We start from the raw sequence: 24,456 nt of genomic DNA on the forward strand, positions 1-24,456 counted from the left end.
AAAACTACCCAGGATATGAAGGAAGAAATTTACAAAGAGAATAGTAACATTAAAAAAGAATGTAGCAGAATTCCTTGAACTGAAGGATTCATTCAGTGAATTGAAAAACATAACCAGGAGCTTAAGCAGCATGTTAGAACTAGTAGAAGAAAGAATTTCTGATCTTGAAGACAGTCTTTTGAAATACCCTAAGATGGAAAAAAAATAAAAATAAAAAAATGAAGAAAATCTGAGAGAACTAGCAGATTACCTTAAGCATGCAAACATCCAAATCAGGGGTGGTCTGGAAGGGGAGGAGAAAGGAAAAGGCATTGAAAACCTATTCAGTGAAATAATAGCAGAAAACTTCTCATGTATAGGGAGAGACAACAACCTTCAGATCAAGAAGGCTCAAAGATCCCCAAACAAATTTAATCTAAGAAGATCTTATCTGAGACACATTATAATCTAACTGGCAAAACTCAAAGACAAAGAGAGAATCTTAAAAACAGCAAAAGAACAGTGTCAAGTCAAATATATGGGAGTCCTGACCAGACTAACAGCAGATTTCTCAACAGAAGCTGTACAGGTCAGCGAGAATGAGATGATGTATTCAAAATACTAAAAGACAAAACTGCCAGGCAAGAATATTATACCCAGCAAGTCTATCCTTCAGAAATGAGGGAGACATAGTGTATTTCCCACACAAACAAAAACTGCAGGAGTTCACCACAACATGACGAGCCCTACAAGAAATCCTCAAGGGAGTCCTACATCTGGAATTTGAAAAATGATAATCAGTTCCATGAATACACAAGAAAAAACAAAACCCACTTGTAGAAAAAAAATGCAAATGACGAAGAGAAAGAAATTATGTCTTACCACCTCAAGAAAACAACAAACACCAAAGACAAAAAGCAAAGAGGGAAGAAAGGAACAAAAGATATCTGAAACATACAAAAATTGATAAAATGTCAGGAGTAAGACAGTACCTTTCAATAACGACCCTAAATGTAAATAGATTAAATTCCCCACTCATAAGACACCAACTGACTGATTGGATTAAAAAGTCAAACTCAACTGTGTTATCTTCAAGAGAATCACCTCACCTGTAATGACACACACAGACTAATAGTGAAGGTATGGAAAAAGATATATCTCAAAAATAGAAAGAAAAAGAGCAGGAGTAGCTATTCTTATATTGGATAAAATAGACTTTAAACCAAAAACCATAAAAAGAGACAAAGAAGGCCATTATATAATGATAAAAGGATCTATCAAACAAGAAGACATAATAATCATAAATATATATGCACCCAACACCAGAGCACCAAGATATATAAAGCAAACACTATTAGACCTAAAGAAAGACATAGACCCCAATACAGTAGTAGTAGGAGACCTGAACACCTCTCTCTCACCATTGGACAGATAATCTAGGCAACAAATCAACAGAGAAACAGTATATAAACCATACTTTAGACCAAATGGACTTGGCAGATATCTACAGAACATTTCATCCAACAAGTACAGAATATACATTCTTCCCACAAGCACACAGAACATTCTCCAGAATAGATCACCTGTTAGGTAACAAATCAAATCTCAACAAATTTTTAAAAATTGAAATTATTTCAAGTATCTTTTCAGACTACAATAGAATAAAACTAGAAGTCAATAACAAGCAAAACTCTGGAAACTTTACAAATATATGGAAATTAAACAACATGCTAATGGATGATGTATGGGTCCAAGAAGAAATTAAACAGGAAATCAAACAATTTCTTCAAACTAATGAAAATAAAGGCACATCATACCAAAACTTGTAGGATACTGCAAAGGCAGTACTAAAAGGAAAGCTTATTGTACTTAAATCAAAAGAATAGAAAGACTTCAAATAAATAACCTAATGCTACACCTCAAAGAACTAGAAAAACAAGAACAATACAATCCTAAAATTAGTAGATGGAAAGAAATAATTAACATGGTATTGGAAGTACTAGCCAGAGCAACCAGGCAAGAGAAAGAAATAAAGGACATCCAGATTGGAAAAGATAAAGTCAGACTGTTCCTGTTTGCAGATGACATGATCCTATATATAGAAAAACCTAAAGACTGCACAAAAAACTCTGAGAGCTGATAAACAATTTCAGTAAAGTTGCAGAATACAAGATCAACATGCAAAAATCACTATTGTTTGTATGCTCCAACAATTAACTTGCAGAAAAAAACATTAAGAAAGTAAGCCTATTTACAATACTCACCAAAAAAAAAAAAAAAAAAAAAAAACCTTAGGAAGAAATTTAACCAGGGAGGTGAAAGATCTGAACCACACGAACTACAAATCACTGCTGAAAGAAATTATAGAGGACACAAAAAGATGGAAAGACATTCCATGTTCTTGGATTGGAAGAATTAATATTGTGAAAATGTCCATATTACCCAAGCAATCTGCAGATTCAGTGCAATCCCCACCAAAACACCAATGACATTCTTCACAGAAATAGAAAAAACAATCCTAACATTCGTGTGGAACAACAAAGACACCACATAGCCAAAGCAATCCTGAGCAAAAAAAATAAAGCCATAGGCATAACACTACCTGACTTCAAATTATACAAGAAATCTATATTAACCAAAATAGCATGGTACTAGCATAAAAACAGACCAATGGAACAGAGCAGAGAACCCTGAAATCAACCCACATACTTAAAGCCAACTGATCTTTGACAAAGGCACCAAGAACATACATCGGGGAAAAGACTGCCTCTTCAATAAATGGTGCTAGAAAAACTGGACATTCATATATAGAAGAATAAATCTAGAGCCATACCTCTCACCAGATATCAAAATCAACTCAAAATGGATTAAAGAATTAAATATAATACCTAAAACTATAAAACTCCTAAAAGAAAACATAGGGGAAACACTTCAAGAAGTAGGACTGGGCAAAGACTTTATGAATAAGACCCCAAAAGTACAAGCAACAAAAGTAAAAATTTAAAAGTGGGATTATATCAAACTAAAAAGCTTCTGAATAGCAAAAGTAACAATCGACAGAGCAAAAGGTAACCTACACAATGGGAGAAAATATTCACAAATTATGCATCTGACAAGGAATTAATATCCCGAACATACAAGAACTCAAACAACCTAATAGTTAAAAAAATAAGTAACCCAATTTTTATAAAAGGGCAAAGGAGCTGAATAGGCATTTCTCACAGGAAGATATATAAATGGCCAAAACACGTGAAAAAATGTTCACCATAATGAAGCATCAGGGGAATGCAAATCAAAACCACATTGAGATATCATCTCACCCCAGTTAGACTGGCCATTATCAAAAAGACAGAATAACAAATGTTGGTGAGGATGTCGGGACTGTAATTATTACAGCCATTATGGAAAATAGTACACAGTTTCCTCAAAAAACTACAGCTAGAACTGCCCACTGCTGGGTATATACCCAAAGGAATGGAAATCATCATGTTAAAGGGATAGCTCCACTCCCATGTTTACTGCAGCTCTATTTACAACAGACAAGAGCTGGAACCAACCTAAATGTCCACTGATGGATGACTGGATAGAGAAAATGTGGTATATATACAGAATGGAATACTACTCTGCCATAAAAAAGAATAAAATTCTACCATTCACAGCAACATGGATGAACTTAGAGAAAATTATGTTAAGTGAAATAAGTCAGGCACAAAAAGAGAAACACTGCATGTCCTCAGTCATAGATGGAAGCTAAAATAATAAACAGATAAATAAAAAAGAAAGAACAATCACATTAATTCTTTGACCTTTCAAAAGGAGAGAACAGAACTGAGGCTCTGGAGGTGGGAAAGGGGGAGGGGAGATGAGCGTTGGTGAGAAATTGGTAAAGGACCACAAAAAACGATTACATTGTAAAACGTTGAATACACTAGTTATCCAGATTTGAGTATCACATATCACACACAGGTATTGATATTCAATGCTGTACCTCACCGATATGTACAATCAATTATGTTTCAATAAATTGAAAAAATAAATATTACTTCAAACAAACAAACAAAAAACTCCTTTTAGGCATACTTTAGCAACAAGGAGTTTTTGAAGGTGTACTCCCAGGCTAAGTCTGCCTGAAATTCATTAAGTTCAATTTTGTCAGTTCTGAAGGGGTTGGCCATCACTTTGAAGCACTGGGCCAGCATTACTCTCTCAGAAGTTATACTTCTGCCAAAATTTAACAAGTGAAACATACAAAGTTTAAAAAGAAAAAAATACAAAGTAAAATTAATAGTAGTTTGACCATCTCAGTTGCTATAATGATGTTGAGTTATAAACCCAGGCTTAAGGGCAACCAATTGAATAAATTACATGAATATCCTGCCAAGTGAAAAAGGCAGACATTAAGCGGGCAAGAGTCTCTTTGTGATATGGAGTCTTGTTCTCACATCTTAGGACAAGCTGTCTGCAGAGTGAAAACATCAACTTCTTGTCCTGGATTGCAGTTTGAATGTCTCTGGTTATGGCATCCAGCAGTTTGGTAAACTTTCTGTATATCCCATACATCAGGCACAAGACTTGTCCCTTAAAATTCATCTAGTTTCTTCATATAGGGCTTTAGAAACAGAGCAGTTTCCAATTTTAGAAATTTTATAGAAGAGAGTTGAATTGGAGAAATCTAGAAAAAAATTAGGATCTAGTCCAGTGTACAGGTAGATAAAAATTTAAATACAATATGCAGAGCTACAACCTAATGGAAGATGTATTATAGCTTCTCTTTAGAAGCATGACTTTTTTTTTCCCCCCTCTATACTGATCATGTAGGGATCTTATATTAAAAAACTTCTTGAAGCTAGGAAAGCCAAACTAAAGCAGATTTTATATTTTACCTACAGTTCCCAGGCCTGCCAGCTAATGACAGTTTTATTTACTCACTGTAACAATAGGACCCTTGAAATCAGGCATTTTATACACATTTTAAAATATGATATTTCAGTCAAAGCCCTGGTAATTTAACCAATGCTTCCAATTATATCCTGTTATAAAGAGAGGGAAAATTCTTACTGAATTTATGTAAATAACCATATTGCCATAAAAAATTATGAGAATACTCTATATAAATAGTTTTTGAACTTTGAATGAATCAGGTAGGGAGAAAAAGCAAATGCTTCCATCTTTGTACGCAAAAGGATATTTTACCAAATTGCTGTAAATTGTAGATAACTTAAGAAAGAAAGTTTCCTAAAATCTGGAAATGAACATTTAAGTAAAGAACCAACAGTGTTTTAAATAAAATTCACAAAAATATTATCTTTATCAGTTATTCAACCTACTGTAATTAATTTTTGTTCTACTTTATCTTGATTAGCAGTTTTATGAACCCATCAATTTTTTTACTAGAGTTCTACAAACTGTTAATTTTCTCCTTTTAAGAGTGCTTGTCAAATTCTTTTCCATGAATGTGATTGCAGATGCCTTTAGGAAAAATCAAAACTGTGGATGACAAAAACCTAGAATAGCTGTATTTATAAGATGATAAAAGCTCATTATAATCAGCAATTAACAAGGAAATTTGATTATTTCTATTGCATACAGCATTATAACAGAACATCCAGAATCATGACTGACAGAGTCACATCAGGTCCTCAGATTTTATAAATTTTATGTCATCTTTAGAATGCTTACATTAATAACGTATCTTTACAAATATAACTTTAAAGAAGATTTAATGTAATAACCAAAATATGACTGAAAACATACTAGATTTTAAGAATTTATATAATTTTGTGCTATTCATACCAACAACATACCATAAATGTAACTGGAAGAAGATCTAGTATCATTTATCATTTGACGATATTTCCCATACATTTAGTCAGATGAGCCTAATCATTTAATATTCCTACAAGATGAGAAATACATCCTTTGAGGCTCTCCAGGGGCTCAACTGAAAAATCTTAAAGATGTAACTTAAGAATATTGATATTGGGGAAGCCTGTCGAGGATGCCAAAAGAGTTAAAATATTTGATCAAAACAGTATCATGAGTCACTGTGACATAATAGTCATTTATTTAACCAGAGTGATAATCAAAGGCTTCAAAAGCAATTCTGAAATTTACATGGATAAAAAACTTCTACCCTTTCAAAGCTCACTTTTCCCAAGTAATCAATAAAGACAAGGAAGTTATCTTGATAAAACGCAAACGCTTTGCTTATTTTAATACTAAAGCTCAATATTTAGAAAGACTTTCAAGTAATTGCCTTTTAATTGTAGCCAACTTAATCACATACAAAATTTCTTTCATAAATTTACTCCTCACAACCCTTTACGACTTACTCAGACCTTCAACAACGTGCATTAGACCTACTGCTTAGTCCTTTACTTCCTTTCCTAAATAATCAGTCATCTTACTTTAGGACAAAAATTTATTATACAAGATTCTTTCTCATACAAAATTCTTCTCTTTCTCTTTAACCTTTGTTACCAAAAATACATCTTCATACCCATAACTTTCTTCACATCTCTTTCTCTCTTACTGACTGGCTTCTTTCTATCTTGTTTTTATTTTCTTCCTAAATTTACTTTTTAAAACAACCTTAAATAACCTCTGAATTTATGCAAAATTATTCTTATTTAGAATAAAGAATGCATTTTTATGTCTGTCATAATTTTCTCATCAAAAACATCTTATTTTTTGGTATATTTTCTATACCGAATTATGTATATTAATTAGATTTTTAACTCTTAATAACCTTAATTTTTATTGAAAACCTAGGAAGCAAGCAATTTTAAACTTCTGTCACATAGCAGTATTTCATACGTGACAACCATTTCATACTTCTAAAAATATATTTTCCCATAACCTTAAATTTGTGTGGGTATTAATAGACACAAATGTATTTAGCCTTTTAATAAAATTTAAACGCCAAGAACAAACTTATATTTATGTTAAGCCCATATGTATTTCAGTTTTTTTTCTTATTTTGAAAAGACTCAGACATTTAATATGTATCTATTGTTTAACATAACTTTAAGATTTTTAATTACACGAAAAATTCGTTTATAGACATTTCTCCCATTTACATTTACCTAATTTATTTATTTTTAAAAATTATATCTAGATTACTTTAAAAAGTTGAGATATTAGAAAAGGACACTTGTCATTTTAAGTTATTTCTATGTTAACCATTTTATAGCCTGTGAATATCAGGTATTCACCTGAGTAAGAACTTTAAAGTTAAACTTGTAAGTATCCTGTCCATAACTCAGAAGATACAGTCGTTTTCATTAGACCAACAATATTAATCTCACTTATTTAAAGAATTACATAATGAAAGATACTTCTGTTTTAATCAGTTTATAGTTTTATAACCTTAAAACATCTGGCATAGACAAATATAATTGTGTGTGACTAGTAAACCCAAGTAAAAATGTACGTTGACAGTTATGAAGATGTTTCTGTTTTTATTTTATCAACAAATTAATTTTTTTTTGCAAGAAAACTGCCTCGACTTGATTCTTCCATTCTTTTATATTTTCCCCAGTCAAGTCCTATTAGCATTTAGTATTTTAGTATTTCTCAGTTCCTTTTGTTTTTATTAAGAACATTTTATTTTATTTTTATTGAAACATAATTGATTGTACATAATTGTGAGATAAAAAGTTGAATATCAAAAAAAAAAAAAAAGTTGAATATCAATACCCACATGCAAATATGATGCTTATATCAGGATAATTAGTATATTCAACATCACGCAATGTAATCATTTTTTGTGGCCTTTACCAATTTCTCACTAATCCTCCACCTCCTTTCCTGCCTCTGATGGCCTCAGTTTCATTCTCTCCTTTGAAAGTTTAGCAAATTCTTGATTGCTGTATCTTTCTTTTTTTATTTCTTTATTTTTTTTTAGCTCCATCTTAAGAGTAAAGGCATGTGGTATTTCTCTTTCTGTGCGTTGCTTATTTCATTTAACATAATTTTCTTCAAGTTCATCCATGTTGCTGAGAATGGTAGGATTTCATTCTTTTTATGGCAGAGTAGTATTCCATTGTGTAAATATACCACATTTTCTTTAGCCAGTGATCCATCAGTGGACATTTAGGTTGGTTCCAACTCTTGGATATTGTAAATAGAGCTTCAATTTTATCAACTAATTTAAAACCAGCTTATTTATGAGATATTTACATAATTCACATGAACTAAAACATTTGGGTTAATTGCTATACGTTTTACATGTGTGCTCACTTATCTAAGCCAGATTACTGAATAGAAAAAAATTTTTTAAGGGATTTTTGGTCTATTACACAAGAGTTTATGGTGTAGACACAATGCTATGGGTCAAATGTGTCCCCCAAAAGTTCATGTTTTGGAAACTGATCACCACTGTAACAGTGTTAAGAAGGTGGGAAATGCAATTATGGTATTTGAAATGTGGTACCTTTGAGAGGTGATTGGATAGTGAGGACAGTGCCCTCATGAATTGATTAATCCATTCATGAAGTAACGAATTATCATGGCTGTGGTTGTGATGGCTTTATGAAGAGAGCAAGTGACAAGATTAGCTCTCTTGCTCAGGCCATTCTTGCCACAAGACACCATGTATCACTGTAGAATCACCATCAAGAAGACCATCACCAGATGCGCCCCCTAGGCTGTGGGCTTCCCAGCCTCCAGAAATGTGTGAAATAAATTCTATTTCTTTATAAATTACCCAGTTTCAGGAATTCTTTTATAAGCAATAGAAAACAGAATAATACACAACATATTACATGTACATACGTATAAACACACCTAAACAGATACCAGTATACATACACAGAAAAGACCTCTAGCTTTTAATTTAAGTTTTTAGTCTTCAGATAGTAATGCAAACCTACCAGTTTATAGAAGACAGTTGGATCCAAATTACATTTTTGACAAAAAAGGCACCTGTTCACGTGGCTAAATATTATTTGCCAGATAGGTAATCTCATTAAGGTTGTTGGACCTTTTTGGGTAAAGCAGTTTTTATATAGATTTTTCAAATTTAGATTATTTTTTACATAGATTTATAAAGATTTTGGGTAAAGTAATTTTTATAGCAGTTTGATTTTTATTTTAAAGAAAAACTTTTTACCCTTTTTTTCTTTTTAGTTTCAAATGAGTTTAGGGTTAAATTTTTAATGTTTATATTTTATCAAATACCATGTAGTTAGGAGGTTGAGAAATAAAGATGTGGAAATCACAGTGTAGAGCTTGGCAGTAGGATCCTTTTGTCCTTGGGTAGACACTGGGTTATCCCCAGAAGGTCATGACCACAGCAGCATGTCCTGTTTCCCACTGAGGCAGGTGCGTCTATCTTTTCTCACGGTGTGAAGACTGCAAAGAAATCCTTGAGTTAGTGCTGGGGGAGAAGCCAGAGTTTGAGGAGGAGCTGGCAGAGTAGTGAATGCTAGCTGAGAAGCTCAGGTAAGGGGGCTCTGTGTGAGGCAGGCAGGTAGGAAGGTGTATCAATCTCTCAAGTAGGGCAGCTCCGCTGAGAGAACAAAGAGTGATCTTGAGCCAGAAAAATGGCAGAAATCTACATAAGAGGCACATGTCTCAAATGTTCTACAAGAACATTAATATGCAAATTATAGACTCAGTGTTATCTTCCTTTTATCTTTTTAAAGCGAATAATTTATTGAGGTGAACTGCACATAACATAAAATTAATCAAAATAAAGTGAACAGCTCAGTGGCATTTAGTATAGTCTCAATGTTGTATAATCACTCCCTCCTTAACATGTAATCACAATTACATCACGATTGACTTAGCTCGTCATCCTTCATTCAAAAGAATGCTGTCTTCTTGACCCTGTCAATATTTTATTCTTTTGTTTTTTCAGTAAACACTAGCTGCACCTGTCCATACTCCTGTGTCTTGCTTTCTGTCCAGTCACTGCACAATACACTATGTGTGATATTATATGGAAATGGCCATGGCCAAAGTGAGGAACTTACAGGGCATCTTTATAAAGATGATTTAGGAAGACACCTGGCTTTGCTTAGAAAAGAAAAAGATGAGGGGAATGTCAAGAAATCTAACAGGAGCACTTTCTGATATGGAGATCTTTGTTTTACCTTCCTTCTCTTTGGTGACCACAGGCAGGTCACCAAACGTGCTGAATTTCAGCTTGGGGAACTTCTTGGGAATATTCTAAGAACTATCTGTAAAAGCCCATACAATTTATTTTCAGCTCTTTGCATTGCTAAATTTTCTGTCTCTCCCATCCTAAGGAATATAATATCCTAATTAAAGATCAAGCCTAAGACCTGACACAGTTAAGGCAAATGTTACCAGAGGGAAGAGGCATCTCATTTCCACTCATTCAGCATCTCAAGGACCTCCTCACCCACAATGACAATGACAACTATCAGGGGCAGGGCCTCTTAGAGCAACTGGCTGATGGGCACAGGCTGGCAGAGCACCTTGCCCACAAACTGAGTGCAGGTAAGTTGGCCCCGTGCCCTGTTTACACAAAGTCCCAGGCTTATGAAAGACTCCATACTTCCACACCTCCACAAATGACAGTTTTACCAGCAGTATCCATCCAGCTTTAAAGGATAGGAAGCAACTTATTAGAGTGAAAAGAGCCCTGGACTGAGAAAGGAAGTTTCCCGGGCTCTATTTTCAAGCACTGTCTTTACTGTCTGTGGGCAAGTGATTGATTTGTCCTTCCTGAGTTTCTGTTTCATCATACATAAAATGGGTCAAATAATGTGTGTCATGGTAGATATAGCAATCAAGTTTGGGAACATATACAAATGTATTTCAAACTATGATAAAGCCCCTTACTGTGTGGTGTTGGATAAAGTACTTAACATTGTAAAACCTGGTAGTAAGAAAGTTGTTCAGACCAGAACACTTTCCATGGAGAGAATTTCCCTGGATAACACAGCACAGCAGAAGCCAACCTGGAGGGCCTGTGAAGTCCCCAATGTATGGAGGGATGTAGGACAAGGTTGTCTGTCCTCTCCTTAGATATGAAGCAGGTTCTGTGCAAGAGCTGTGAATGGTTGTATAGCCTGTGCCTAGGAATCAGATTTGTACTAGGATGGAGGATACAGCTGCAGAAGTCCAGAGAAAAGCTGGACAAGCATTCAGTCATATGGGGAACAAAAGATACTTTTAATTTTTCCCAGTTTCAGGCTGAGCCTGCCATGGTGGAGATCCACCAGATCAAAGACACATTGTCTGATACATCAGAAAACCATGCGAGGGCATTATTTTGAAGACAAAACATGAGGACACTCAGTACAGTACTGACTCACACATAGCTACTTATGTCTCCATGCACATATAGACCACCGTGTAGCAGGTGAAGTGGGAAATATCTGAGCTGACATTTCTGATTTTATTTGCATAAAATCATGAAGACAAAGAGGTTGAACAAATACCAGAAACACTTGCCTGAGGTGACAATGAATAATCAGAAACTAGTAAAGGATGGGTAAAATATGCAAAAGGTCTCATACAGAACAGAAAATGAGGGCAAGGTAGTTTCAGATTCCAGATTCAAGGATCAACAAAACTGCAGATTGTATTGATTTAATTCACTCACCCAACAATGAAATAGCCCTGCTAGCAGGTTGTGCATTGTCTTTGTGGTACGTGTAAGTACGACCTAAGCTGAACACACCAGCCTTAGGGGTTTCCTCTGCACACAGAGAACACCTGCTCCCTCCTGTAGTGAAAACCAGGAGATGCATATCTGCTTTCTACGCAGTTGTCTTAGGTTCTTGTTAGGAAAGGTAACTAGCAAAGAACTAGTAACAAGCACAGGAATTAGTTAGGAAGTAACTAGCAAAGTTAAACTTCAAGAAAAGTACCTAGACAAGAAAATATTTACTTTTCATGTCACAACGTTAAATGAAAGAGGACTAGAAGGAACAGTATCTCTGGAGTCTATAGTGACTCAAGAACGTGGATTCACTGACCGCAGTATGTGAAATTCAGCACGACTTAGACACACGGTGTAGCAGCTGTTTTGGTTCTCATGTGTGCTGTGTGTCATGACTGCACCATACAGGCATAGGTGAGTCTCCTTCCTCATCAGCTCCCATCTGGCCAGTGCAATGAGCATCAGATGCTTTATTTCCCTCCCACCCACAGGACAGCCATACTCTTCCAGAGAGAGGAGTATTGTTTGTTCCCTGTTAAAAGGGACTGCCCCTTTGCTCTCTGTGACCACTCCCTTATGCCTCCCATCAAAACTACCTAGGACTCCCTGGTGTCTAATTTCTCTTGGTTTAATCTTATGGCTTTCCTATCCCACCTGGCTCATCAGCAAGCTGCAAAAGTTTGAAGAGAAGAAAGTCCAGCAGTACTCAATAGAAGTTTTTCTTACCAGTTTAATTTGCCATGACTTAACTCCTCCTGGTATTGCCAAATCAATAGTGGAGGGAGAGGAATTTGACTCTGCTCTGAATGTAGACAGGGAACACACTCATTCTAAAGGGGACGAAGTTCTAAATATTCTCCCAGTTAGCTTCTATATTCTTTGTACCCCACTTCTCTGTCTAGGCTGAGAAAGGCCATCTCTGAAGACAGGGCCTATAGACACATATTGGACAGTTTCAATCAGGAACCAGGAAGAAGTATTAAATACAGACAAAGTGGAGCATGGAGCTTCTCTCTCTTCCTCAGCCCAGGACACACATAGGCTGTACTTGCTCTAGTGTCAGGTCAGTGTACCCAAAACAGGTGTGAAACACTTACATCCACCTCTGCAACACCTTACAGCATCTGCTTGTCAGGACTCCTGATTTAGATCAAATGTCTCTTCCTATCTACAGTGTTCTAATTTTTATACCTGAAACATATCCTTGAATTTATACTCTTTTCCAAGGTCATTGGCAGCCTTGTCTCCATCTTTGTAGCTCTTTTTTCTCTGGTTTCACATCTCTTAGACCAAGTCTCTGTCTCCTCTATGTTGCCCTTTCTTAGCCACATAGTCCACTGAAAACCAGGATGTGAACACCTCCACCATTACCTTGGAAGCAGAGCCGATCCCTGACATTCCCCCAACCAGGAATGGCCAATGTTTCTATGTAGCACCAAAAATTCTTTTGATTCAGGGGTTTATAGATTCCATCCATCAGTCTTGTCTGGTGTATAAATTCCTCTAAATCATAAACAAGCATGACTCATGATGAGACAGTCCAATATTGCAGCAACACTTGTAGGAAGTAGCTACACCAACTGTTATGGAACAGTTCTGTATCTTGATTTTAGTGGTGTTATCAAAACGCACTGAACTGTACACTAAAAAGGGTGAGTTTTACTGGATAAAATCATACTTAAATAAAAAAAGGAAAGCAATTTACTACTATTAACAAATCAGCTTTAGCAAGAGAAAAGATACAAGTTTATACGCAATCACTTCTCAGCCTGTTTGGATGAGATTAAGTGTAGTATCTGCTCTTACCAGTTTAGCACCTGGCATGCCCTCTATTTGAGGCTGCTATAGTGAGTGAATTTTGGGAACAAAGGGATGGAGTATGGAGTTCACTCTGTCCACTCCATGCAGTCATCTGGTGTTGCCCCTCAGGGGTGGCTATCAGTTACTGCCCCGAGTGCCTAAGAGAAAGGTCTCAATCCATCTCCTTGCTCCCCAAACCCACTTCCTATTTAGTCCTCAGGTAAGGGAGTGTATCAGATATTATACTGGTAAGTGCAGATACTACAATTTAAAAACAAAAACAAAAACAAGTTTATACACAAAAGAGGCTACTCAACCATAGGCAATTTAATTATTTTTAAAACAAATATCATTAATTTTATTTTTAATTTCTAATAGTTTTTATACAGGCTGAGAAGTAGTAGTGAAGGTGATACATTTTGCCCTCTCAAAGGAAGAAAAACCCAATTCAAAGATACAGAATTTTCCCCATATATTATCATAATTCTTTCATATCCAAAAGGATTTGCATATAAATTATATCATGTGATCCTCAAAACTGCCCTGTGAGGGTAGGCAGAACAGATGATAGATCACATACTATTGTATAAATGAGGCTCAGATTAAATATTTGACCAGTATTTCTTGAAATGATATGTATAGTCCATTTAGTTCAACAAACCTTGATTGAGGGCCTAATACTTGTTGGGCATATCTTAAGCAGCCCCTGCTTTAGAGGAACTCACAGTCTTGAAATCTCTAAGGAGACCACCAGGACTCTATGATCTATAGTGACACTTATGACTAAACTTTCACTGAAAATTTCATTAGTAATGTCGTTAATAGCACAAACCCTTTATGATGAAAATAGCACTTTCCGCCTATGATCTTCCTCCCCCAAACCCATAACCCCAGCCTCATCATGAGAAAAAATATCAAACAATCACAAGTTAAAGGAAATCACTTAAACTGCTTAATTAGTACTCCTCAAAACTGTCAAGGTCATCAAAACGAAGGAAAGTCTAGAGGCACCTAGTGATGATTAAATGTAATATGGTATCCTGGATGGGATCCTATGACAGAAAAAGAACATTAGGTTTAAACTAAACAAATCAGAATAAAGTATGGATCTTAATTTTTAAGAAAGTGTCAAGTTCCTGAGAGACAACAAAAGACTGAGGAACTGACAAAGATTAGAGGAGGCTAAGGAGACGTAACAACTAAATGCAATATGGGATTCTGAATTTGATCCCAAAATAGAAAAAGTAAATTAGTGGAAAAACTCGTGAGATTTGAATAAAGCCTGTTTATTTAATAGTATTGCATCAATGTTAATTTTCTTATTTTGATAATTGTCATAGTATTAAATGAATGTTATCATTAGGGAGCCTGGGTAAATGGTATATGAAAACTCTATTATCTTTGCAACTTTTCTGAAAGACTGAATCATTTCAAAATAAAAAGTTTTAAAAATTACTAAAGTAATAAAAATAATAAAGCCCATGAGGAAGTTTGGTGCCAAAAGCTACAATCAGAAGACTCTTCAAATGAAAGAATTGCCCAAGAAAATAGAGAAAAAAAGACTCTGAAAAGAGCTTTAAAATAAGTTTATTTAAAATCCTGAAGGAGGGACAGGTGCTAGTTTAAACACACCCCAGCTCCACACCACTCCTCATTCCTACCCACATAATTTTTACAAGTCAAAGCTGTTGGTACTGGAAGATACAGGAGTACAATGGAGACCTCGGGATCAGTTGGAGGCATGACAGAGCACGTACAGGTCTACCTCTCCTTTTAGGGAAATCATTGGTTCTCAGACTTTCCCTGCATCAGAATTACCTAGAAGGTCAATTATACAGATAGCTAGGCCATGTGCCAAGAGTTTCTGATTCAGTGAGTCTGGGGAGGGGCCTGAGAATTTCTATCAAGTGCCAGATAATGCTGATATTTCTGGTTCAAGGACCACATTTTGAGAAACACTGGGTTAGGCAAGAGTCTGGAGACTAGTATTGGAGATCCCTGGTAAAAAGGCATTGTGCAGAAAGGAGTTACCTGTCTCTTAGATCCATAATAATGCTTCCCATACTTGAAAAATAAAGTAATCAATCAAAACCAACCAGGATATGGGGGAACAAATTTCTCATACAAAACATTTCCAAATAATTTATGTAGATACTTCCCCCTCAAGGACGTACAGCGTAACTGCAGGCCTGTGACTACTTATCTGTAGAAAGGCCAGCTTGCAGGTTTGGCCCATGGGTGGTCTCTGGGAACTTAGATTTGGGGTGGTTTCTTACCACCCTAACTGATAAGAGTGGTTCGCTGTGTCTAAACTGTTCATGTAAACAATGTGGTTTATGCTGAACACCTGCTTTCCTTCTGGGACATTTTGTTGCTTTATCTCCCATGGATTTGTCACCCCTTTTCCCCTGGGTGACGGAGCCACAAAGGATTACTCAAAGCCCATCTCTTCTGAGCGGTGAGAAGCCCCAAAGTGGTTAATCTCCCGGAACCCTCAAGAGAGAGGCATTCCTTTCATTTGGGAAATTAACAATGAATTGGGGTTCTCTTCCCGCATTTATTCTCCAGACCAGGAAGTTACAGGAAGAGAACATAGGTGGGCTTATAGTTTAACAATATAGGCTGGTAACATTCAGTAAAACAAGCCAGATGACATTCCATAAGACAATTTAAGTGATCCACCAACGAAAGCTTGATCTTAGCAAACATTCCTTCTCTCTACAGAAGCTTCCCAGTATCTTTACATATCAATCAGTAACTTGTCTGTCTTTGAACCAGCAGCCTTGCTGTGTTACAATTCTTTATCTTACAACAGAGACTATATAGCCTGGGGAAAATTTTCTGGTTTTTGCAAGGTCAACATTTTATATGCACTTTTAAGAATTAGACCAAACCTGAAAGTACAAGAAACTAGGCCCTGTGAAATATATTTGCTTTACAGTATACTCTACATCTCCCCCATTTTATTTGTTTAAAAGAAAAAGCAAAAGCGATAGATCAGGTTTTTACAGTTAAGACAAAAAGCATTTTGCTAAAGTAAAGTTAGTATCATTTAGCAGGCAAGTCCTTTAGGTGAGGACTGATGATGTCATCGTCTCCCAGAGCTGTTGCAGCGGCATCATTCCAGGTGCTGTGAATTGAGGTGTAATTACCAGTTGTTGAAACTCTGGAGGGATACTGCTCCATAAGATTGAGTCCAGAGAGTTCGTCAGTGTTCACCTGTCCAGGACATTACTGTTTTTAAAGCATCTAGTCTTTTGTAGAATTTTTTTTTTTTGTCTTTTTCGTGACCGGCACTCAGCCAGTGAGTGCACCGGCCATTCCTATATAGGATCCGAACCCGCAGCGGGAGCGTCGTTGTGCTCCCAGCGCTGCACTCTCCTGAGTGCGCCACGGGCTCGGCCCGCCTTTTGTAAAATTTTTGATTAATTACAAATATTTTGTTTAAGAATAGGATGTTTCACCCAAGTTACAAACACCCTCCTTAAGGCCGAGAAAATTTAGAGAACTGCTTTTGTAGAGAAGATGTTATTTCCCCCTTATGATTAGTTATAGATAGCTTAAGAGAGAGAGAGAGAGTTTTCTTAAATCTGGAAAACAAAACATTTAGAGAACCAGCAGTGTTTCAAAGTAAGGAAATTGCAAAAACCCATAATTCTTTTTAATTAGTTCACTAATTAACTTTTGTTGTTTTGACCTTTATGAACAATTTTACAAACCCATCAGTTTCTTCATTAGAATTTTGGAAATTTAGTTTAAAGGTATGAACTCAAAGTTTGTCAGGAAACTACTTATCAGAGTTTTTTTATGAAATATTTGAAGGCATAACATTTTAAAATTATAATTGAACCAAGATTATGACTGGTAGCATTTATATCAAGACCCAGATTTTCAAGAACCTTACAAGATTTTGGTACACATATTAATAACATTTTAGTTCTGACAATGCTTTCTCATATAGTTCAATTTATTAAATAAGCCAATTAGTTTTTTTTTTTTTTTTTTTTTCTTTTTTGTGACCGGTAAGGGGATCACATCCCTTGGCTTGGTATCGTCCACACTGCGCTCAGCCAGTGAGTGCAGTAGCCATCCCTATGTAGGATCCGAACCTGCGGCGGGAGTGCTGCTGCGCTGCCAGCGCTGCACTCTCCCGAGTGAGCCACAGGGTCGGCCCAATAAGCCAATTAGTTTTGATATATCTTTTATAAATCCTTTGAGAAGCTCCAGGGCCCTTTGAACTCCTCAAAGTTAGTTTAAGTTAAAATGTTGAGCTTTCAGAATTTGGTTTTGGAAAGTTTTGTTAAATAATAAAAGGCTTAAAACATTTAGTTGAATAAGATCACAAATTACTACAAAAAATAAAACCAAAGTGACAAAGGGTTTTAAAGGCAGAGAGCACAAGAACTTATCATGAAATAAGTTTTATTTATTTATTTATTTTTAATGGTAAGGGGACCACAACCCTTGGCACGGTGTGGTCCGCACCACGCTAATCCAGTGAGCTCACTGGCCATCCCTATATAGGATCCGAACCCGCAGCCTCGGCGCTACCAGCGCCACACTTTCCCGAGTGAACCATGGGGCGGGCCTGAATAAGTTTTTTAAACCAATTATCTAAAGGACAAAGAAAATCTTTTAAAACTTTGTATTATGAGCAGTTAAGTGAAAAGACCCTTAGTAACCCTGTTTTATTAGCAAACCCAGTTAGCAATGTGTGCTGATAAGAACATTTTTACATATACAGATTAGTAAATAGACGTCCATTTGTCAGACCAGATTACACAAGCCCAGTTTGAGTTTTAGCTATTTTAACCAAATAAATACTTATGGTTTTTCAGCCAAAAAACTTGGTGTATTAAATTTATACCCCTATCAGTTAATGTTTACTAGGGCCTATGTGATATTGGGCAGAGGTTTTCTGTTTTTTCACTAGCCATTTTGGGTCCCAGGTTTCCACGTGGCATTTAGTACCAAGTGGAATCCATAGAGGCCAAGGGCAGTATTCACAAAGATAATGTCTAAAAGATATTGTTTCTCCCAGATGGCCAGGAGGCAGAGCTGAGATAACGAGGAGACATATTGACCTAGAGACAGATTTAGGCAAAATGTTTAAATCAAATTTTGAAAATATATTTATTTTGTCAAAACTTTAGAAAATTTAAGTCATGTGAACTTGAAAAATATGCTTATTTATTTAATGAGCACGCATTAATTATAAGCCAATTTGGTACCATGTAGACACACGAATACACACACAGACATGAACATATAGACATAACATACAGCTTACATACGCATATATGCAGACATAAACAAGAACAAACAAGGATCTTATAGGTTTTGTTTAAAATGTAATAAAAAAGCTCACTAGTAAAAAGGACAGTCAGGTTTAGATTGTGACCCTGTTTTAAAGAAAGCAAGGTAACAAATTTACATTGTAAAGCAAAGTATGCAAGCCTTTTCAAGAAGATGCAGAGAAAATTTTCTTCCTTTTAAGAAAATAGCATAGAATTTTACCATAGGATTTTGTGAAGAAATACATAGATGAGACTAGAAGAGAATTTAGAAGTCTGTTTAAGATAACCAGCTGGATGCCATAAAATTTGAGACCATCTAGTTAAACAGGTAGATTTTAGTCTAGTTTTTGTTTCTTAAACGGGTTATTGAACTTAAGAGCTGAGCCACCAATCAGAGATGAAACCATTTGACTCTTGAGGTTTTTAGGAGAAGAGCAGTAGACCCAAAAGGGGTCTGGTTGGTGCCATGACTGCTTTTCTTCATAAAACTCGAGTCTTCAGCAAAAAAGAGTAGCACATGCAGTTAAGAAAAGAACCACTGCTTTTAAGAGAGGAGAGAAGCACTGCGCAGATAAGAAAGAAAAACATTCTCAAACAATACTAACACTGTAAAGAAATATTAGCTTCTTTTACTTTAGATTGTCCAATTTAAAGTTTTCTCAGTAACTGGCAAAGATTAAGTTTTATCCTTTTGGGGCGACATAAACATGTCTTAGTTTTTTGTTAAGGTCTTGAATAGGTCTCAGAGCGACTTGACAGAGATTCCTAGTTGTTAGGTGGGAAGCCTTAACAAGACCCATTGCATAATTAACCAGTGACCAATTTGTTCCCAAATTTTTATGTTAAGGCTCCCTTCCTTGAGGTATCAAGGACATGGTTGTTTAATATCCACTAACAGTTTACAAGCTGCTGTTCAGTTACTTACAGCCTGCTGCTTTAAGGAGACATTGGAGTGGTAATGTATGTTCAGTCTCCCCTTTTGTCAACAAATTATCCATATTTTAAATGTAAAGAGAAGGGAAAAATACCTTCAGGGTTGAAAAGACCTAACTTTGACCTGCCACAGGTGTGCAATCGCTAACTGAAAGCCACCTGTGCTCCCTTACTGGGATGCATCTCCCTTTAATGGGACTTCCTTGCCGGGATGAGTCAGACGTCCTTTTCCTCTCCAGTGCCTGGCAGGTCAGTCTCTGATCCATGGAGAACTTCCTCACATGGGGCACCATTTTGTTGCTTTGCCTCCCATGGATTTGTCACCCCTTTTCCCCTCGGTGATGGAGCCACAAATGATTACTCAAAGCCCATCTCTTCTGAGCAGTGAGAAGCCCCAAGTGGTTAATCTCCCGGAACCCTCAAGAGAAGGCATTCCTTTCATTTGGGAAATTAACAACGAATTGGGGTTCTCTTCCTGCATTTATTCTCCAGACCAGGAAGTTATAGGAAGAGAACATAGGTGGGGTTATAGTTCAACAATATAGGCTGGTAGCATTCAGTAAAACAAGCCAGATGACATTCCATAAGACAATTTAAGTGATCCACCAACGAAAGCTTGATCTTAGCAAACATTCCTTCTCTCTACAGAAGCTTCCCAGTATCTTTACATATCAATCAGTAACTTGTCTGTCTTTGAACCAGCAACCTTGCAGTGTTACAATTCATTATCTTACACCAGAGACTATAGCCTGGGGAAAATTTTGTTTTTTGCAAGGTCAACATTTTATTTGTACTTTTAAGAAGTTAGACTAAACCTGAAAGTACAAGAAACTAGGCCCTGTGAAATATATTTGCTTCATAATATACTCCACAAAATTTGATATGTGCTAAACAGATGTGAGTAGCTCCCACTAAAAACTTGGGGCCCTGAATGGAGAGATGTGAATGTTTTCTGATTGCTTCCATTTTCTTAGAGAAAAAAAAGAAGCAAAGTGATTAACTAGCTGTGAGGAGAGTGGACAAAGTGTTTGAGGCTTGAGCAGGTAGGAGGTGGGAAATAATCAAGTAGGAGAGTGAGAAAGAGAACTGACTAAAAAAAATGAGTATGATTGGCAGGTAGCACTGAAGGTCCACTTATGTTTGGTGGTTACGAATTTAAGACAAGCCAAGTCACCATAGTGGTATTTTTCTCTTGCCATGTTTAGCTCTTTTGGTGCAGGCACTTAACCAAAGTGAAGTTTAGCCTAGCAAATATGGAGGAGGGCAACAAAGGAGTTGAGAGTGCATGGTAGGGTGTGATTATAGTGTTGGAATGCAGATTTTAAACCAGGTGAACTGGGAAATAAAGACAGCTGGTTGATGGAGGGCCTAGTGGATTCAAAGAACTATTGGAGTTGGAGTACCAGAGTGAATGACCTGAAAGGTAAGAGATGGTTTCGGAGAGTAGAATTCCTGAAATTGAGATCTTAGTGGTGTTGCAGTTATTAGTAATGCCAGTGTCTTAGATATGACCATGGGTGTAGGTAGATGAGGTGAGGTAGATCTTAAAATCATTGGAGTAAGAAGGTCATAGATAGCAGAGAGTATTAGAAGTCTCCCTCAACATTCATTCTCTCTTCCTCCTTAATAACAGAACCTTGATTTTTAGCTGGGCACATTGCCTCTCTATACATGTAGACACATTTCCTAGCCTCCCTGATAGCTACATATATGTGACTAAGTTCTTCCAATGAGAATTAAGTGAACATGTTATATGGAATTTCTGTTAAATCCCCTTATAATAAGAGGGATGTACCCTTCTTTTTACATTTCTCCTTCCTTCTGTGTAGAATATCCATATAATGGCTGGAGCTCCAGCAGCTATCTTGGATCATGAGGTAGAAGCCTCATGCTGATGATGATAGTGGAGCAGAAATAAGAGTAAGAGAGCTGTTTATCATCTCAGGACTGTCTACCTCCAGTTTTTTTTTTTAATATAAAAGGGAAATAAACCTTAATCTTTTTAAATCTATTGTTATTTGGGGTTTGTCTATTAGAGTAGCTGAACCTAATCCTAACTAATACATTGTATTGGTGAAAGTATTATCTACACAGATGTCAAAGTCAACTACAGGAGCAATTATGTATTGGTGAAAGTATTATCTACACAGATGTCAAAGTCAACTACAGGAGCAATTATGTATATAGCAAGAGGCAGAGAGCTTGGTGCTAAAATCTTCACTGAATAAAGGGGAGTAAACAGGTCTGTAAATAACTTCAACCAGGAGAGGTAGTAGGTGCTTCAAAGAAGATAAGGACTTAAAGAAAACAAGGAGAAACAGCAATGAGGATCAAAGTAGCATGAGGATCAAGGAAGACATATACCCCTCCTTCTTTCTGGTAAGAGCCTGCCTTTTCAAGTCCTGTGTTTGAATGAGGAAATAAGTTATAGACAGGACATACTGTTTGTGTTTCAAACCACAAAAGAACATTAGAGATAACATACTGACTCAGATCAGTGATCTATTCCAGAATATTTTCTAGAAGAACATGCTTGCCCCAAAGACATTTCAAAATATTAAGCACCCCTTAATCTCCTTTAATCACTTTTTATAAAAGTATTACTCACTATTTGATTTAATCCTTTAAAAACTCAATCATATTTTTACCTCCCATGTTGAATTTATTCATTCAATTAAGTAATCATTAATTTACTGAGGTCTTACTATGTTCCAGACACTACAGTAGGCACTAGGAACACACAGATTAATTACAAAGTGTCTTCCTCTGTGAAGTTTACTAGTTCAGTTTACTAGATGAGAGAACCAATTCTTATAGTGTGATAAGGATATTCATCAAATATAATTAAGGTACATATCAGGTATAATGAGAGCAAAGGAAGCTCACCTATTTCTTATTGGGAGTCAGGAAGATATTACTGGAAGAGATAACAGATTAACTGAATCTTGAAGATGATATAGGTATTACCCAAAGTGACTAATAGTGAGAATTTGTCAAGAGGACAGTACGAGAATGTGTACAGAACCATGAAAAAACACAGCACTTTTAGGAATTCCAAGTAGGCAGTCTGGAGGACATTTATATACTATATTACTATTAACAAAAGTAATAGAACACAGACCCAATATTAAGTAAAATAACCTTTTTTGTGAATGTATTTGCAATTAACTTACTATAAATTTTGCTAATGGGAACTGTCGGGCCTTAAAAACTAATGCCACCTTAAGTGACATTACAAGCGGCGCCATTATGGGCCCACAAAAGCGTATTAATGTGGCAGCCTAAGATGGTGCTGGGAGGAATTAGGGTGGGAGTGTCTGTGGGAACCTTGCCTTAGCCCTTATTGGCCAAATACGTGCTTCTGCGCTTGTGAACACTGCGTGATTGCAATAGCTAGGCATTGAGACAGGATGCATGCTCTCATAACATTTAAGCTGATTGGAGGATGTAAAAACCTCCCTTCCCCATTTGCCTTTAAAAGCAAGTGCTTGTGTGATAATAAACAGAACTGCTAGACAGAACCCCCACCGCGTCTGAGTGTCCTTTAACAGGCTGGTTGGGGCCCGCAGCTGTGCTCACCTCTCTTCACAGCTCTCTTCCCCTGTCTCCTTCCAACGGGGATTGGGGATCGGAGGGAAAGAGGAATCTGGGCAATTCGCTCGCCCACCAGAAGGAACATCAAGGGAGAGACTGATAGCGAGGCAAGGGCTGTTCGGGGTAGGCCGGCGGTGGACCCGACAGGGAACTACTGTCTTAATTTCTAGAAGAAAGAACTTATCTAAGTGATTTCAAGAAGTTGTGTCTTTTGACCTTATATCACCATTTCCCCCCTCTACAATTAGAGTCTATACTTATTCAGCAAAAGAAACAAAATTGCTATAGTAAGTTATATTATGCGTTATTAGAACAACTTAATTTGTAATCATGGAAAAATAGAGTAATTTAAATGAATGGCACTAGCCAATATGCTTCCTCCTCTGAGAAATTCCACTAGACCATAGCTCTGGATCAAATCCTGAACCAAAAGAACACATTTTTTGTTTTGTTTTTCTTTTTTAAATAATTTTTTATTTTAGAATAGTTTTAGATTTAAGAAAAGTCGCAAAGATAGTACAGAGTTCCCATATACTCCACACCTAATTTTCCTTATTGTTAATATCTTACTGTGGTACATTTGTTACAACTAATAAACCAATACTGGTATGTTATTATTAACCAAAATGCATACTTTATTAATATTGCCTTAATTTTTACTTACTGTTATTTTTCTACTTCAGGATCCCATCCAAGATACTACATCACATTTAGATGTCATGTCTTCTTAACCTTCTCTATATATTGGCAGTTTCTCAGATTTTCCTTGATTTTGATGACCTTGATAATTTTGAGGTGATCAGGTATTTTTTAGAATATTTCTCAACTTGGGTTTACATGAAGTTTTTCTCATGGTTAGACTGTGTTATGGTTTGGGGAGAAATACTACAGAGGTAAAGTGACGATCTCATCACATCTTATCAAGCGTACATACTATCAACATGATGTCTCACTGTTGGTGTTAACTTTGATCGCCTAGCTGAGGTAGTGTTTGTCAGATTTCTCCACTGAAAAGTTATTTCCCCCCTTTCCATACTGTACTCTGTGGAAGGAAGTCACTCTATGCAGCCCACACTTAGGAAGTAAGGAGTTATGTTCCATATCCTCAAGGAAAGAGTATATATGTAAATTATTTGGAATTCTTCTTTATAGGAGATTTGTCTATTCCATGCTATTTATTGATTATTCAGTCATTTATTTATATCATTATGGACT

General features: G+C 36.3%; 1 protein-coding gene and 1 non-coding gene across 3 annotated transcripts in view; one reads left to right on the plus strand and one right to left on the minus strand.

Annotated features, from left to right (window-relative positions):
• Nucleotides 1-4,554: 4,554 nt before the first annotated feature.
• Nucleotides 4,555-24,456, minus strand: part of FMO5 (flavin containing dimethylaniline monoxygenase 5) — a 48,301-nt gene continuing 28,399 nt past the window's right edge. Inside the window, exon 9 of one of the 2 annotated variants that reach the window (XM_063106038.1) lies at nt 4,555-4,588. In XM_063106038.1, coding sequence (XP_062962108.1) covers nt 4,579-4,588 — 10 coding nt within the window. In that variant the 3' untranslated portion in view covers nt 4,555-4,578. Of the gene's footprint in view, nt 4,589-23,328; nt 23,408-24,456 lie in introns of those variants that run through there. The other variant, XM_063106039.1, reaches the window with a different exon arrangement.
• LOC134385441 (U2 spliceosomal RNA) lies at nt 13,374-13,560 on the plus strand. Its single transcript, XR_010024405.1, has one exon. It is a non-coding gene; the product is annotated as a U2 spliceosomal RNA (small nuclear RNA).

This window comes from Cynocephalus volans, chromosome 8 (assembly GCF_027409185.1).
Source record: "Cynocephalus volans isolate mCynVol1 chromosome 8, mCynVol1.pri, whole genome shotgun sequence".
Taxonomy (NCBI): domain Eukaryota; kingdom Metazoa; phylum Chordata; class Mammalia; order Dermoptera; family Cynocephalidae; genus Cynocephalus; species Cynocephalus volans.